The sequence below is a fragment of the Notothenia coriiceps genome, unplaced genomic scaffold (assembly GCF_000735185.1).
Source record: "Notothenia coriiceps isolate Sejong01 unplaced genomic scaffold, NC01 NC01_scaffold00029187, whole genome shotgun sequence".
Taxonomy (NCBI): Eukaryota; Metazoa; Chordata; class Actinopteri; order Perciformes; family Nototheniidae; genus Notothenia; species Notothenia coriiceps.
This window is the reverse complement of record NW_011361888.1, coordinates 15,453-29,823: the sequence shown is the minus strand read 5'-3', so window position 1 is coordinate 29,823 and position 14,371 is coordinate 15,453. Positions and strand designations below refer to the sequence as shown.

Here is a 14,371-nt window from a genome sequence, read left to right as displayed (position 1 = left end):
TAATAAAACAAAAATGGAATAAGAAAGAATGAAAAAAAAAATTGCCACGCGAGATTGGCCGGTAGTCGTTAGCGGCTAGCTGACCAACCACTGGTGACCATATCTCACAAACGTCACTACTTCATAAAACACATCCGGCTGGTCCTTCATTTCCGCTAGTGTTTCGGCCCGAGGGAGCTGTTTTTTCGATAGAAAATACGGTCCCCACGGGTGGAAAAAACTTGGTCTCGTCGATAATATTCAACGGGTCAGACGGCTCTAGATGCGTCAGCGTTTATCTCTCCGCAGCGGTAATGACTGTCGGATGAATGGTCACTTAGCCACGTGTGAAGTCGAACAAATTTTGACCTCGCGAAACATGCTAATTATGAGTAAACAGTAAGTACCGATGTGTTGTGGCTCAAACCTGGAGACTGCAATGTGCTTTCCTCTTTCTTCTTTATGAGTGTTTTTATGAGCGTCTAGGATATTAGATATGGGAGAAAGATTGTAGAGAATTGTGTATGTTCATAACGCATTGACTTCAACGTGTGTTGTTCACACAACTATGTCTCAACCTCAACAAATAAGTGTGTGCCCAGTCGTTATTGAGTGCATCACCCACGTTACACAAAAGGTCTTTGTTAACTTTTCCACGGTCGGTAATACTGTGTCCGTTTTTTCTTTTCGTCGGAACGATAACTCAACAATCCGGACCACTGTGCCTCTTAACCTCGACCGACACCGTAATCTGAGACAGGATACTAGTCTGACACGGGAGGGGCAAACCTCCCGTCACTTCCCGTCTTATATCCTCCCTAAGTGCAGAGCAGTCCACCAATAAAAAGCATAACATTTGAGCTAAATAACGTTTTTAGATGTAAGCCTATCATCCACCACCCCGTTAGCAGGTGCCACTTGATTGACGTATCTTTGAGACATTCGTTGTCGCTCCCGAAAATAATAGACTGACTTCAAGTGATGCTGCATATTTTTGAACTCACTGTACTTATGGTAGATACCAACTACAACAAGGTTAACATATTTTACCGTGATTTAATTGTAATACACATTTCACAATGATGCCGGAATGACTACATACCGATACCGGTTAGTAAAACCATGAATTAATGCTTTGACAAGTGTGCAGACGGCAGGCGAAAAAACTTTTGAAATGGGTCTTTTCTGAAAGGAGATCGGATCGATCAGGCTAAACTAACGTCGTATCTGCTCTGTCCAAACCCACAACAACGGCATACAGACATAAATAAACCAGCGACTGTATTCGCCATGACACAGTCAGTCTTTGGTTTGTTCATGTTTTACTTTTCTCCAGTTTCTGAACAGATATGAGGAGCTGTGAGCTCTGAGTGCTAACAGCTAACGGCTGCTGTTTTGGTTTTCTGATTCAACGTCAGTGACAGCAGGCTGAGACCCTCACCACTGATTGGCTACCGCGCGAACGCGTCATTCGCATCAACTGTCCGCGTCTTTGCATTGACTGTAATCGCGCCGCCCCCGAAGTCGCATCGCGTCCGGTGTGAACGCACCAATGGTTTATGCACGGATAAAGAATGTTGTTAGAATTTTGAATTTGTAAGAATTGTGTTAAAATAACTAGTTTTAATGGTGATGTTAAATGTTGCACTTGCATGAAGCTTCAGCCTCACAGTTAAAATGGTACTTTATGTTATCTGCTCATTTATATTTAGGATTGTAATGAAGGAATGAATGAAACTTAAAATTATAGGTATGATGTAAATATATATATTTCTTAGGGCTGCACGATATATCTTGTTGTGACGATAATCGATATGCTCATATGCGATATTCACATCGTGTGGACGTGCAATTTAAAAAAAAATCATGAAAACACGTCATGTTAAAATTATTTTGCTGCTTGCTACAAAAGGAACACTTGCGCAGCTCTCATGTCAGGGGGACTTGAGTGAGTAAAATGCAGGCTCTGCATGCACAGCAAACCACCAATCACAATCAAATCTCCAAAGCAAACAGACCCGGTGATTAAAGGTAAAAACACTGAATAAAGTAGTTTCATGTGTTTCTCCAGGGCAGTTTGGCGCTGCTAACCGAGCTAGCTCAGCTTGTTGCTCTAATAACTTAAGGTCCAGACGTCCGTGACTAAAATCCTTCATCCGGTTGAATATAGTTAAAAAAATACCAATTGTATAGCATTACAGTTCAAGAAAGGATGGTTATGTTGTTTTCTTGGTTTAATCAAATTGGAAGTTGCACAAAATGATTTGATGTAATTCAGATGCAATTAGCCGACATAAAAGGCCTCAAATTGGAAATACGGTCTGTGCTGTCTTTTTCACTCAATTCTGCAATAGGTAGATCTCGCCTTTCACGAAGGGGACCTTGGGCTTAAAAAGGTTGGTGACCCACTGCTCTATTCTGATCATTTTAGACAGATCACCCAGGGTTACTGATGGTTTATGTAAAAACATGCCCAGTTATACCACTGCAATGTAACATTGGCTCTTCCTGGTTCTTTGTACATGTCGACTATTTCCCTGTTTATAAATAAATAAATACTTCATTCTGTGAGTCGTTAATACAAATAATTCAAAAAAGTCAGTGTCATTATTCCATATAGTGTTTTCACTATTAGACATGGCAAGCTGATGCCAACAAGGTATTCAGATTTAACATTTGGAAAAAGAGAGCATTGGAAGTTTGAATCGTAAAAGTTGGAACATGCATCCCTGTGACCTCAGGATGCAAAATGAACGATTCACGTTGATAAATGAAACCAGTTACCTTCGTTCCTCATGGCAGTGACGTAGTTGAACCATTCTTTGACCGTGGCCACTCCATGTGGGGGGTTTTCATGCCGCCTCCGGGTTATTTTGGTTATGGTGGCCATGGGGCTCTCCAGGGCCCCGCAGGGCTTGGTCACCATCGTGTTATGACCAAGATGGAAGTCCAGTGTCTGCACTATGTAGGTGGAATCATCTTGGGAGCCTGGGACAGGAGCAGAGTCAGTGATCAAAGGGTGATTAAAGGCAACAACTCTCATCATTGTCTGGCATAGAGACACCTTTTGACAATTTCACATGTTCATTTACATATTTTAGATTTTAATACATTTACAGTACTTTAGTTCCATTCTTAATGCAGTTATTTATTTACATTAAATAGAGTTATTTTACAGTATATTATAAGTATTTTTTACTCAAGTAGAGGATCTGAAAACTTTTCCACCACTGCTTGAACAGAAGCTGAGAGCTTTAAGAGGCATGACCTCTAACAGATTATTATCGAGTTACATTTGGGGATATTAGACATTATTGGGAAATTCTCCAAATTAGCATATGATTCATGGCCAAAAATTTGTTTTGTGAGCCCTCCAGGCTTCCTCAGATATTTTGTTCAAAAGAATAGTATGAAAGGACAGTCAGACAGAAGGTCAACCCAAGAAAAAAAAGTATCCAGCTGCGACTACAGCCATTTGTCCTGTCTACTTCCTTTTAAATGTTGATTATGTAGTGATTTTTTTGTTCCATCTGGAACATTCTGTCTCACCGTCCTCCCAGATCTTCTGAGCCTCCGTCCAGAAGGCGATGTTGGGCTCTTCCAGGTGGAACAGGGCCCAGGACTTGGAGCGGAAGTTGGGCCCGTGGAAGCAGGCCAGGGTCATGTGGTTGCCGTGGAGACTCATGGAGCCGCCCAGCTGCACGGCGTCCTCGGGCAGAGGCATCTGGAACAGGGAGATGTGGCAGCCGGCGATCACCTTCAGCACGCCGGGCCAGTGGCGGTGATGGGCTGCGTCCATGTCTGTGAGGCGGAGACAGCAGAGAGAGACATAGTGAGACAGAGGGAGACAGAGTAAGACAGAGGGAGACACAGAGGGAGACAGAGTGAGACAGAGGGAGACAGAGTGAGACAGAGAGAGACATATGGAGACAGAGTGAGACAGAGGGAGACAGAAAGAGACAGAGTGAGACAGAGAGAGACAGACAGAGGGAGACAGAGAGAGACAGAGAGACAGAGTGAGACAGAGAGAGACAGAGTGAGACAGAGGGAGACAGAGAGAGACAGAGTGAGACAGAGGGAGACAGAGAGCGACAGAGAGCGACAGAGTGAGACCGAGAGAGACAGAGTGACAGAAAGAGACAGAGTGAGACAGAGAAAGACAGAGTGACGCAGAGGGAGACAGAGTGAGACAGAGGGAGACAGAGGGATACAGAGAGAGACAGAGAGAGATAGAGGGAGACAGAGAGACAGAGTGAGACAGAGGGAGACAGAGTGAGACAGAGAGAGACAGAGTGAGACAGAGAGAGACAGACAGAGGGAGACAGAGTGAGACAGAGGGCATGGTGCTAAAAGGAATTGTTTCTGCTATTTTCTATATTTATTTTGTTATCTTAAATTGTCTATACATGTACTTTCTTCGGATTACAAACTCATGTTTAATTTAAAATAATACAAAAATTGTACATCTTTTTCCACTGTGTAAATAAACAATACTGCACATTGTGTAGTCAATGTACGTTGTATGTCTATTTTCACACAACTTCTACATAATAAATATAATTAATTCAATTTAAATATAGATTTTTTAAATAAATAAGAACATAAATACAATTCACAAAAATAAATCTAATGAAGGAGGATGATCATAAAAGCAGTGAACATATTTTGAGTTTTAGACTGATTACAAGCAGTGCTATGTATAGGGGACTGGGATCTATCCTCATAGTCATCAGTAGTATTTCCACTTTATTTCGAAGTCAAACTTCATCAAGGATCTGTCTCCGTGTTGTGTTTTCTATATCCTCATAGAGCCTTCACTAAATGTACGCTTCCTGGGTTTTTTGTTTGTTGCTAATTATCTCATGTTCCATTACACTCAATGGTTGAAACACATTGCCTTCTGTGTGATACAAATGAAGCGTATTAGAATTACAAATCAGTTCACTTCCTGTCAAACACGGCTGCCTGGGTCTCTCGCTGTGCATTCCTTATGATGCAGAGACATGTCTTCCAGCAGTATAGAGAGAGGGATGCTTACAGAGCTCTGCAGACCCTTTCTCCGTGTTGATGACGGGGGTTTTGGGGGGCAGGTAGGGGCCGGGGCCCCAGGTGGAGAGGGCCCGCTTGCTGGTGTCGAACTGCTGGGTGAAAAACTCCTGCAGCTTCATGCCGATCTTGATGAGGTCGGGTGTGGTGGAGCGTGAAATGATCACCTGGAAAATGTCCCACTGCAGGTCTCCGTGGACGAAGATTTCACTGGAAGGGAGAAGAGATGATGGGGGGGGAAAACATGAAAAACAGGAAGGGAAATAATATCAAGGCAGCTCAGATTTTTAGAAAACATTAAAGAAAGGCAAAATGCAGATGGTCATAGTTTAGATTAACCACCGCTGCATCTGCTGCGACAGATCTGTAGAAACCTTCCGCTACACTGGCTTGCCAAGTAATTAAGAAAAATCTAAAGAATGGCTCAAGGAAGAGGAACTTGTTCTAAAGTTCTCCTCATGCAGGTGTGAATATAAAGTCAGGTAGTATTAGATTTACTGAGAAACAGGACAAAAGCGAGACAGGTGCAGAAACACTAAAAAGGGAAAACGAACAAAAGAGTTACGCTTCTGCGGCTACTTAACCTGTACAAATGAGACAGAAAGAGCCTGTCGGGCCCCTGCAAATGCACCCCTAGAAGGGCTGCCACGCAAACAGCCTGCTCCTGTGCCGTTTGCACTGATTTAAAAGAGGTAATATACATATATATTTTGAAAATGTTCCCCCTTTTTATGCAGAAGAGCCTTTTCTGCAAATACAATCCAATTGAAAAAGATAATATTAATAAATTAAATGTATTTAGCGCTTCTCATCTGCCAAGACAAATCACGAAGCGCTTCACAACAGACGACAGTGATAACATTTAAGAGATAACAAGTTTATAAAAAAATAAATAAAAAAAAGTCAGAGATAGCGATAAAAATGGCAATACTCCAGGTCTACCATGATAAAAGTTTATTGGAAGGCCTGCCGAAAGAAGAGGGTCTTAAGGCCGGTTTTGAAGACCTCCGTTGAAGGGGCAGATCTCAGCTGAGATCCAGAGGCGCGGGGCGAATGAGCAGAAGGCTCGGTCTCCCATCGTTCGGAGACGTGTGCGGGGGATGTAAAGAAGAGGAGCGTGGCTGGAGCGGAGAGAGCGGGTAGATGTCTGGGTACGGATGAGGTCACAGAGGTATTTTGGGCTTTGTAAGTGAGGAGCAGAACCTTAAACTGGATCCTGTAGTGGACTGGGAGCCAGTGTAGTTGTGCAAGTAAGGGGGTTATGTGTGCGGACCTTTTTGAACCGGTGAGAACTCTGGCTGTGCTGTTCTGGACAAGTTGCAGGCGGTTGATGGATTTGGCTGGGAGACCGGATAGGAGTGCATTGCAGTAATCTAGTCTTGAGAAGACGAGTGCATGAACCAGTCTTTTGGTGTCATCGGTTGAGAGTGAGGGCTTCAGTCGGGAAATGTTTTTCAAGTGAAAGAAGGAGGTCTTTGTGATTTGTTTGATGTGGGCTTGGAAATACAGAGTGGAGTCAAACCTTACACCGAGGTTGGTGACAACAGAGGATAGAGGAATGAGCTGACCATCGAGGGAGGGGCTGATGTTGGCGGGCTTGGCAAGCTGGTCGGTGGTGCCTATCAGGATTGCCTCCGTCTTGCTGCTGTTGAGCTGGAGGTGGTTGGTGGTCATCCAGGAGCGGATGTCTTCCAGGCAGGTGTTTAGGGTTTGGATAGTATTGGTGGGGTTGGGTTGGGTTGTGTTTTCATATAGACCTGGGTGTCTAGATCTAATAGCCTAATGCAGTCACAGTGAAGTGTTGGCTTCAAATGCATTTTTCACAAGTGGCCCAAATCTCTCATTTAAAAAGCAAACACAAAGGTTAAATGGTCAAATAGTGTCTCTTTGCTTTTGTAATTAGTATGTTTGGAAAAATAGGCCCCCTTTTTGTGCAAAAGAGCCTTTGTGCAACACAGTCTGTGTTCCAAAAGACCAGCGCTAGATGCCTAATGCAATACAAGTGAAATATAAGCTTTAGTAAGTTATCTAACAACATTTCTAAGTCATCAAACTTAACATTTTAAGACTTTCTCAGAATTCTGAGATTAAAATCAGAATTATAGTCTGTTGGGTTGAGACTTTGAAGTCAAAATTCTGCCTTCATTCTCAGAATGTTGGTTATTTGGTAACCTTTTTGCAGATTTTCCCTTTGGTTAATGGTCCAGGGGTTGTTTAAGGAAATGTATTTGTTTTAGGGTTGCTGTCTCGTAACTTTAAAAAAAGGTGTTTGTTACTTACGAGGAGCCATGCTTGCGGGCATTAAAGATCATTAAGAGGATCATTATATGAATATTGTGTTTTCACTTATTAGTCTCTAGAGAGCTAACGATTTCTAGTTGGGAAGACAGAAATGCATTTCTCACAAATAGCCCTAATTAGTAACTCTCAAAGCACCTGCAAAGAGTGAATGCAGCCCTATATGCACTGCCATGCAAATAAATGGGCCCCGGTGCGCCTGTATTATTTGCATGTATTTAAATTGGGTAATGTGCTTATATCAGGCACAGATTGTTCCCCTTTCTATTCAAATTAGCCTTTGTGTAAAGTACACAAATACAGTCCAATTCACACAGACAGCGCTAATAGCCACTCGTAGTGACAGTGAAATATTAGAGGGTTACAGGTAAATGAAGCACATTTATATGGGGGGTCACGGCCAGACTTTCCACTGTTCATGGCAGCCGTGACTGTTGGAAGCATCGTCATGCTCCACTGAAACTCATTTATTTTGGGATGTAATGACAGTTGTTTCTTGAAAAATAAATGAGCGTAGCTCCCCTACATGTCCTTTTTTGAAGATACATGACAGAAATGAGGGAAGAAAGATTAATACATTAAAACACCCTATCCTTAACAAGTGTCTGCCGCCTCATACCTTCGACTCAGAGAAACAGATCTCAATCAGAGACATGGCTCCTATACATTATTTTCCTCTTTTCTGGCACGTTTTGTCAGCTTTAAAAATGCCTGGTGCACCGCGGGATAGCTCAGAGGTTAGAGCAGGCAGCCAATAAGCAGTCAGCGCTGCCTAGCCATCAGACATGAGTGGGATATTTACTAACAAAACGTGAAAATATTCTATACGTGTCTTAACCACAGATTGTATTTCAGGCATCTAACCAAAATGATGTTCAAAACACCCTTACTTCAAGATGTAAGGACAGGAAGTGGTAAAATGCCACAAGTCTTTTCCGTGTTTCAGGAATCATTTCTGCACCACTCTATATCTTTACCTGTAAAAGCATCACATTATCCCCTCTGTCCCATTTCATTCAGTAGTAGCCATTATCCTCCCTGTGGATTTTATTTTCCCGTGTCCCCCCGGCCCTGCTATGTAGTCTCACACTGCACTGCATTAAAACACCTCAAACACCGTTATACTTTGCTACATGGATAATTATGATCAGATGCAAACATTCTGATTCATACAAATTGTTTTTTGTCAGATCTTGCTGCTAGAAAAGCAATTGCAAGGAAATGGCCTTAACCGGACAGTCCACCACTGTAAGACTGGTATGATGATATACATAAGTCTTTGTTTTGTTTCTGGAGAATACGTTTAAACTGGTCTAAAAAGTATATATTTTGAGGAGCAGAGGCGTTGTGTAGCATTAAGAGCTTCTGCAGACGTCCCCACACCTTTTCTCCGACAGGCTGGTGTCCACGGTGCACAGGTTGACCTTCCACTCGTCCTGCAGCTGCAGGTCAGCGTTACTGAAGACCCCCATCAGGATGCTGGAGCCCATGTAGTCCACCCGCGCCTCTGTAGAGCCCATGGTGATCTGGATCTTATGGCTAGGCTGCTGGTTGGGGTGTTCCGAGATGTGGGCTGGAAAACAGAGGGTGATTGGTTAACACTGTAGGGTAGATTGACTGATCTAACATGAGGACAACCTATCGGGGTTCTTTCTACGTCATGGCCACTCCCATTTTTGGGAGAAAACATTCGCTGTCATTTGACGAGTGGTAAATACAGATTCTGAGGTTTTCACAAATCACATAAAAAGATTCAAAGTACCAAGCATTTTTTTGTTATCTACAAGGAACCCAATTAAGGTGGTCGATTAGGCAAACAATTATATGATGTCATTTGAGACTGATGATCGGCGCCAATATAAGCTTAAATTCAAATCAATCGTGGATTTATGTCCTGTCAGTTTACCAATGTCCGGACCACTTTGAGAAACACTGTCCTACATAATACACTTAACTAAAAAACATCTTATTATGTATTTTCTCTTGTATTTGCATTTGATATTGAGGTACTCCAAAAGGAAAAGTAATCAGGTTATAATACTCTTATATTGTGCTACTCACAATAATCACTAGATTAGATGACATGTTGTTACAAGTAACTAGTAATTGTAACAGAATACACTTTTTAAGTAACCCTCCCAAGCCTGTTTGGAGCTCAGGTTTATATCTAGTATACGGTCTTCTAGAACAAGAGTAGCAGGATATGTGCAGGGTTGTTGCTTTGTTTACTCACAGACCATCTCCAGGGTGTTCACGTCTATGTTGCCGCCCACCACCCCGCCCTTGGAGTCGAGCTTGGAGCGGCCGAGGCCCACGGACATGCTGATCTCTCGGTCCCGGTTGCTTCCCACCGACAGCCGGCCCTGACTCTTTAGCCCGCTCGTGGTCCAGCTGCAGGGCAAACAGACGGTGAGCACTCGCTAATAATGTACGAGAACTCAACATGAAGGACTCTAGTTGCGAGAACTTGCACGGGAATAAACACAGGAAACTGGAAAAGGAAAGATCAGCAAGTCTTGACAGTCAATATGTAAGCTTTTTAGAAAAACATGCCGATATGAATTAATTGAGTTAAACAGAACCTTCGATGTATAGAGTGCTGGAAAAAGCACTTCAGCAGAAAAAACTAAAACTACAGACAATAAGGAAGGAAATGAGTGTTACCATTATCAAAACATTATTACATTAATACTTTTAGAAACCAACTGAAGACCCACCTTTTTAATTTTGCTTTAACGTATGATTGAATGTATTCTTATTTTATTCAGTCCTGTGCTCATTGACTTCTTCTGGTATTAAAGGCACTATATTCTGCTGATGTTCAGGTATGTCAGTATGCAGTGTCTCTACTGGGACATGTCTCCATGCTTTATTGTTCAAAAAGCTCTTTATTTTTCTCATACTGCCTGCACTGCAGCACCTCTTTTCACCCTCTGTCTGAAACCAGATCCCAGTCTGCTCTGATTGGTTAGCTGGCTGGCTCTGTTGTGATTGGTCAACCGCTAAGAGATGTCCCGCTCCTTAGCATATCCTATGAAATGTGTTTGAGCACTAGCCAATGGAAGCGCAAATGTTAGATAGTGATGTCACTATGTTACAGAAGTAAACAAAGGAGTCCAATGGAGGTGTTTCAGGCGGGGGGGCCATTGAAGACCATTTACATGCACAAAAACGTATAAAAAACATTACAGGAAAGGGAAAACCCAAAAAGCAGAATAGGGACCCCTTGTTTATGTAATGTAGTATTATAAAATACAGCCTACTTTTGAATCTTTAAGTCAGTAGTGGACCAGTGTAGGAAAATAACCTGCTGTGACGCTGTAATTTTTTTTTTATTACTATAATACCCTGAAGACTAAATGGCATTGGGATTTGAAGCTTGAAACCAGTTAATACCAAGCTATATTAAAACATTATGTTTTGAGCCCTCTTTTAAACTGTCAGCAAGTCTTATATTTAAAAGGCATCATTTTAGGGCATGCTTGCAAACAGTAATATCCCTTAAGGTTTTTGTGTGGAGCTGTAGAGGAGTTTGTAAAGGATAATTAAACAGTAGGGAGTCTGTTACATAACGTAGGCAAGGCTGTGTAGTGTCCACTAACTACGATACAGACTTTGAAATCAATGGTAAGAGAGGAAGGGTGTTTTTGTTTAATATAAAAGAAAAACAATACAAATGAATGAAATAGGAATGAATACTTTGTATTTGCAATAGTTGGTTTTGGTAGAAATAATTTACTTTTATTAATAAAGGTCTCCTATCATGCTATTTTTAGGCATATATTATGGGTCTCAGATATATACAAATAAATAAAAAACATGTCCATGACGTGTTTTGCTCAAAATACCAAACAGATCATGCATTTTAGAAATCCCTCATATCCCTCTCTTTCAGCCCTGTTAGAGAAACGCTGATTCGGGGTCCTTAGCTTGAAAAAAAAAAGAGGATGGTGAGCTAATGCCTGCTCAGAATTCTATGAGATACAGCTAAATGCTGCCGTGATTAAATGCCATATCATGTTCCAAACCACATCAAGGATTATTTCTAAAACAGTATGGAGCTCAAATGTTTTTTTATTTTACGGGTTTACCACAAGGTTAGTTCTTTTTTGTATTTCCGGCTTTTTAAAACACATGTGCTCTCCAGTACAGGTTAGCTCTGAGTGTTAGCAATGCTTGCTAATGTAAACAAAGACCATATTACATCCAAAACAGTCGAGCATTGTTTCTGATAGCAACGTTTCTGATAGTGCCATGGGTCCACATTTCCGATATTACGTCATATCAACATATTTATGTATAAAGGACACTAAAAAATGCCTTTTACATGATAGGAGACCTTTAAAGCTAATTACTTAATCTTTCATTCTCATTGGTCATTTTGGACATTCAAGGGGTCTGTTATTTTCGCGAACAGACTACTGCTAAGGAGAACAGACTATTGATAAGGACGATCATGGGACAATGTGCAGTCATATCAATCCACAGAAAGAAGTCCGGTCAATTTAACGTCAGTTGTGGACAACAAACAACTGCACCCAGTGAAAAAAAAGACAAACAGCGCAAGATAAGGGAAGGGATTACAAGACAGAGTGCTGGATGTCAGATAAATAAAATAAATAAACAGAAGAACACGGACAGGAAGTAAACACTAATGGGAACACGGTATAGTGTTTAAAGACTAGTTAGTGGAAAATAAAATGTGAACAGACTTGGACAGTTAGAGAAAACCTCGATCAGTGCTGCCGTCATTTAAAGTTAAGTTGCTGTCGCCGCAGTTCCGACCCATTTTAAATCAGTAAAAACAATCTGAATCAATGTTGTGAGTCAGAATGTTGGTTCATTTAGATAGTAGCCGTGTAATAGGCTTCAAGTCTGGATCCTGCTAACCCTGACGGTGTTCTTCAAGACATCTTGATGATTATTGATGGAATGGTTTATTTCAAGGTCAGGATGTCTGTTTACAACCATGTCAAATTGTTTTAATGGCAGCAAATAATGTCAACTGTTGACAACAGATGCCATACATTTAGATAAAACATGATCATTCAATGAAAGTTGTGATTGTTATAATTTCTTGCAAATAACTTAGAAAATGGAACCATCCATGTTTTTTTTTGTTGTGGAGACAATTAGACCAAATTCCAACATTTAAAAATAATTTTTAAAGTACACTGTTATTTCAACGTGTCACATACATATGTCTTTATCAGGACATTCACTTGATTTTTGTCTTCTTGTTTTAAACAAAGAATACACCTATTCCGGAGTATTCTCATGGCGAAAGAATGTTGTGAAGTGCTAAATAATTTAAACCACAGAGCGTGAGAGTACCTCCACTTTGTGAGGAAGAGGCAGGAGACTTATGTGAGCCCAGACCTTTCCAGAGAGGAAGATATATTTTACCTTTACAATGACAGAGAGCTTATAAAACAGAACAGCTCTGGTTATGAATGTGTTGTTTTCCCTCAATGAATCAGCGGGATTTTTCTGCAATTCGGCCCTAACTGTAGCAATGAAAGCTGCAACGGCTGCATATCCTAGTGACCGTGAAACACCTCGGTGTATAAGAGATGAATAGAGCCCATAAGTGTGGGCGGTAAAGGACCTTAAGGCCTGGACTATCAGTGCAGCAGGAGATAAAAGTGTAATATGCAGCAAGGAGACTCTACCCCAGAGTTCATGTAGCAGCTGATTACACCTACACATGATGCTGAGAGTGTCCAGCTTAGCTAACACCTTTCTGAGTTTCCAGTTTTATATTGACCATTCATTCTCTTACACTAAAGGTGTAATTTTGACACCGTTTCATATAATGTGATCTGTGTTCCACCGGATACAAATAGCAGGATTCACATTCAGTCACTCACTAAGTAACACCTTATATCATTTATGTTTGTTTTCAAGCGTTCATGCTGAGCTAAGCAAGCCATCTATTGGCTGCGGCATCATATTATTATACATCACATTACATGTGCCCAAAGCTTTTACATATCCTCAATACTGTTGAGCAATCCCTTGCCCAGGGAGACAACGACAGATCGTTCCATCTATCTATAACTCTAAACTAATAACAAAGATATTTCCACACAATGTCGTGACTATACAGTAAAAGGAAGAGAAATGATGACCACTCACGTGTTGTTTCCCATGACGTTGCTCATGTTCATTTGGACGGTGAGCTGTTTCAAGTTGATGGCGAACACCACCAGTGTCTCCCACGGCGCACCTTGCGGACCTGCTGTCTTGCCATTTTTACTGAAGGAAGGGGTGGAGGTTTTTGTCACAGAGTCTAGAAGAGAATGAACAAAGATTAGGAGTAAGGAGATTTGATGTGTTATACATTTGGTTGCTAACAAGTGAGTAAATAAGACTTAAAAACCTCATCACGCCGGTAAATAAGCCACCTTTAGCTATATGTGAAGTCATTCAACTGTGATGTAGTTCATTTATAACCTAATTTGAGTTATTTTGCAGCAATGAACCTTGTGGAAAACAGGCGCACACGATTAAAGAAATCCTGTCCTAAAACCCAATAATTAGTTAGCATTTTACCAGGGAGATGCTAACTCCCGGATTGGCCTACAAAGATGTGTCACCTATGAAACCCTCTATCTAAGTTTCACCTGAAAGAGTTTTTGATTCACCTCTCCTGGGAGCGGAGGAATCTGACACGCTCCTGGTGCGTCCGGGTGCCGGGGACTTGAGGTGTCCCACGCCTCCCGGAGACATGTTGCTTCCTGCGGAGTGCTCTGAAAACACGTTCGGGGATTGAGGCATGTGCTGTGTCCCCATGCTGCCGTCCCACGTCCTCCAGGCTTTCCGGCTCGACTCCGGGGACAGGTGTTGGGTTACATTTTCCGCCGAGTCAGGGGTGGCAGGACCAGAGGCTGAAGCAAGGTAAAGGTTGAGAGATGTATGTTAAAAGGACAGCCTTGGAAATGTCATCATGGAGCAGTGGGAGGAAATGTTGGTTGAAAGAAAGTCAGCAAGAGGGGATATTAAAAAAACACAAACCAAACCTGTGGAGATTAGGAGGCTGACATCT

At 41.7% G+C, this 14,371-nt stretch overlaps 1 protein-coding gene across 2 annotated transcripts in view; it reads right to left on the bottom strand.

Annotated features, from left to right (window-relative positions):
- LOC104958679 (uncharacterized protein KIAA1109-like) overlaps positions 1-14,371 on the bottom strand; it is a 21,528-nt gene extending 7,157 nt beyond the window's left edge. The window contains exons 1-7 of one of the 2 annotated variants that reach the window (XM_010786446.1): positions 13,950-14,371; positions 13,462-13,615; positions 9,557-9,714; positions 8,707-8,896; positions 5,018-5,235; positions 3,529-3,780; positions 2,764-2,967 (exon numbers count right to left, since the gene is read on the bottom strand). In XM_010786446.1, the coding sequence (XP_010784748.1) occupies positions 2,764-2,967; positions 3,529-3,780; positions 5,018-5,235; positions 8,707-8,896; positions 9,557-9,714; positions 13,462-13,615; positions 13,950-14,118 (1,345 nt within the window). In that variant the 5' untranslated portion in view covers positions 14,119-14,371. The remainder of the gene's footprint in view (positions 1-2,763; positions 2,968-3,528; positions 3,781-5,017; positions 5,236-8,706; positions 8,897-9,556; positions 9,715-13,461; positions 13,616-13,949) is intronic. The other variant, XM_010786447.1, reaches the window with a different exon arrangement.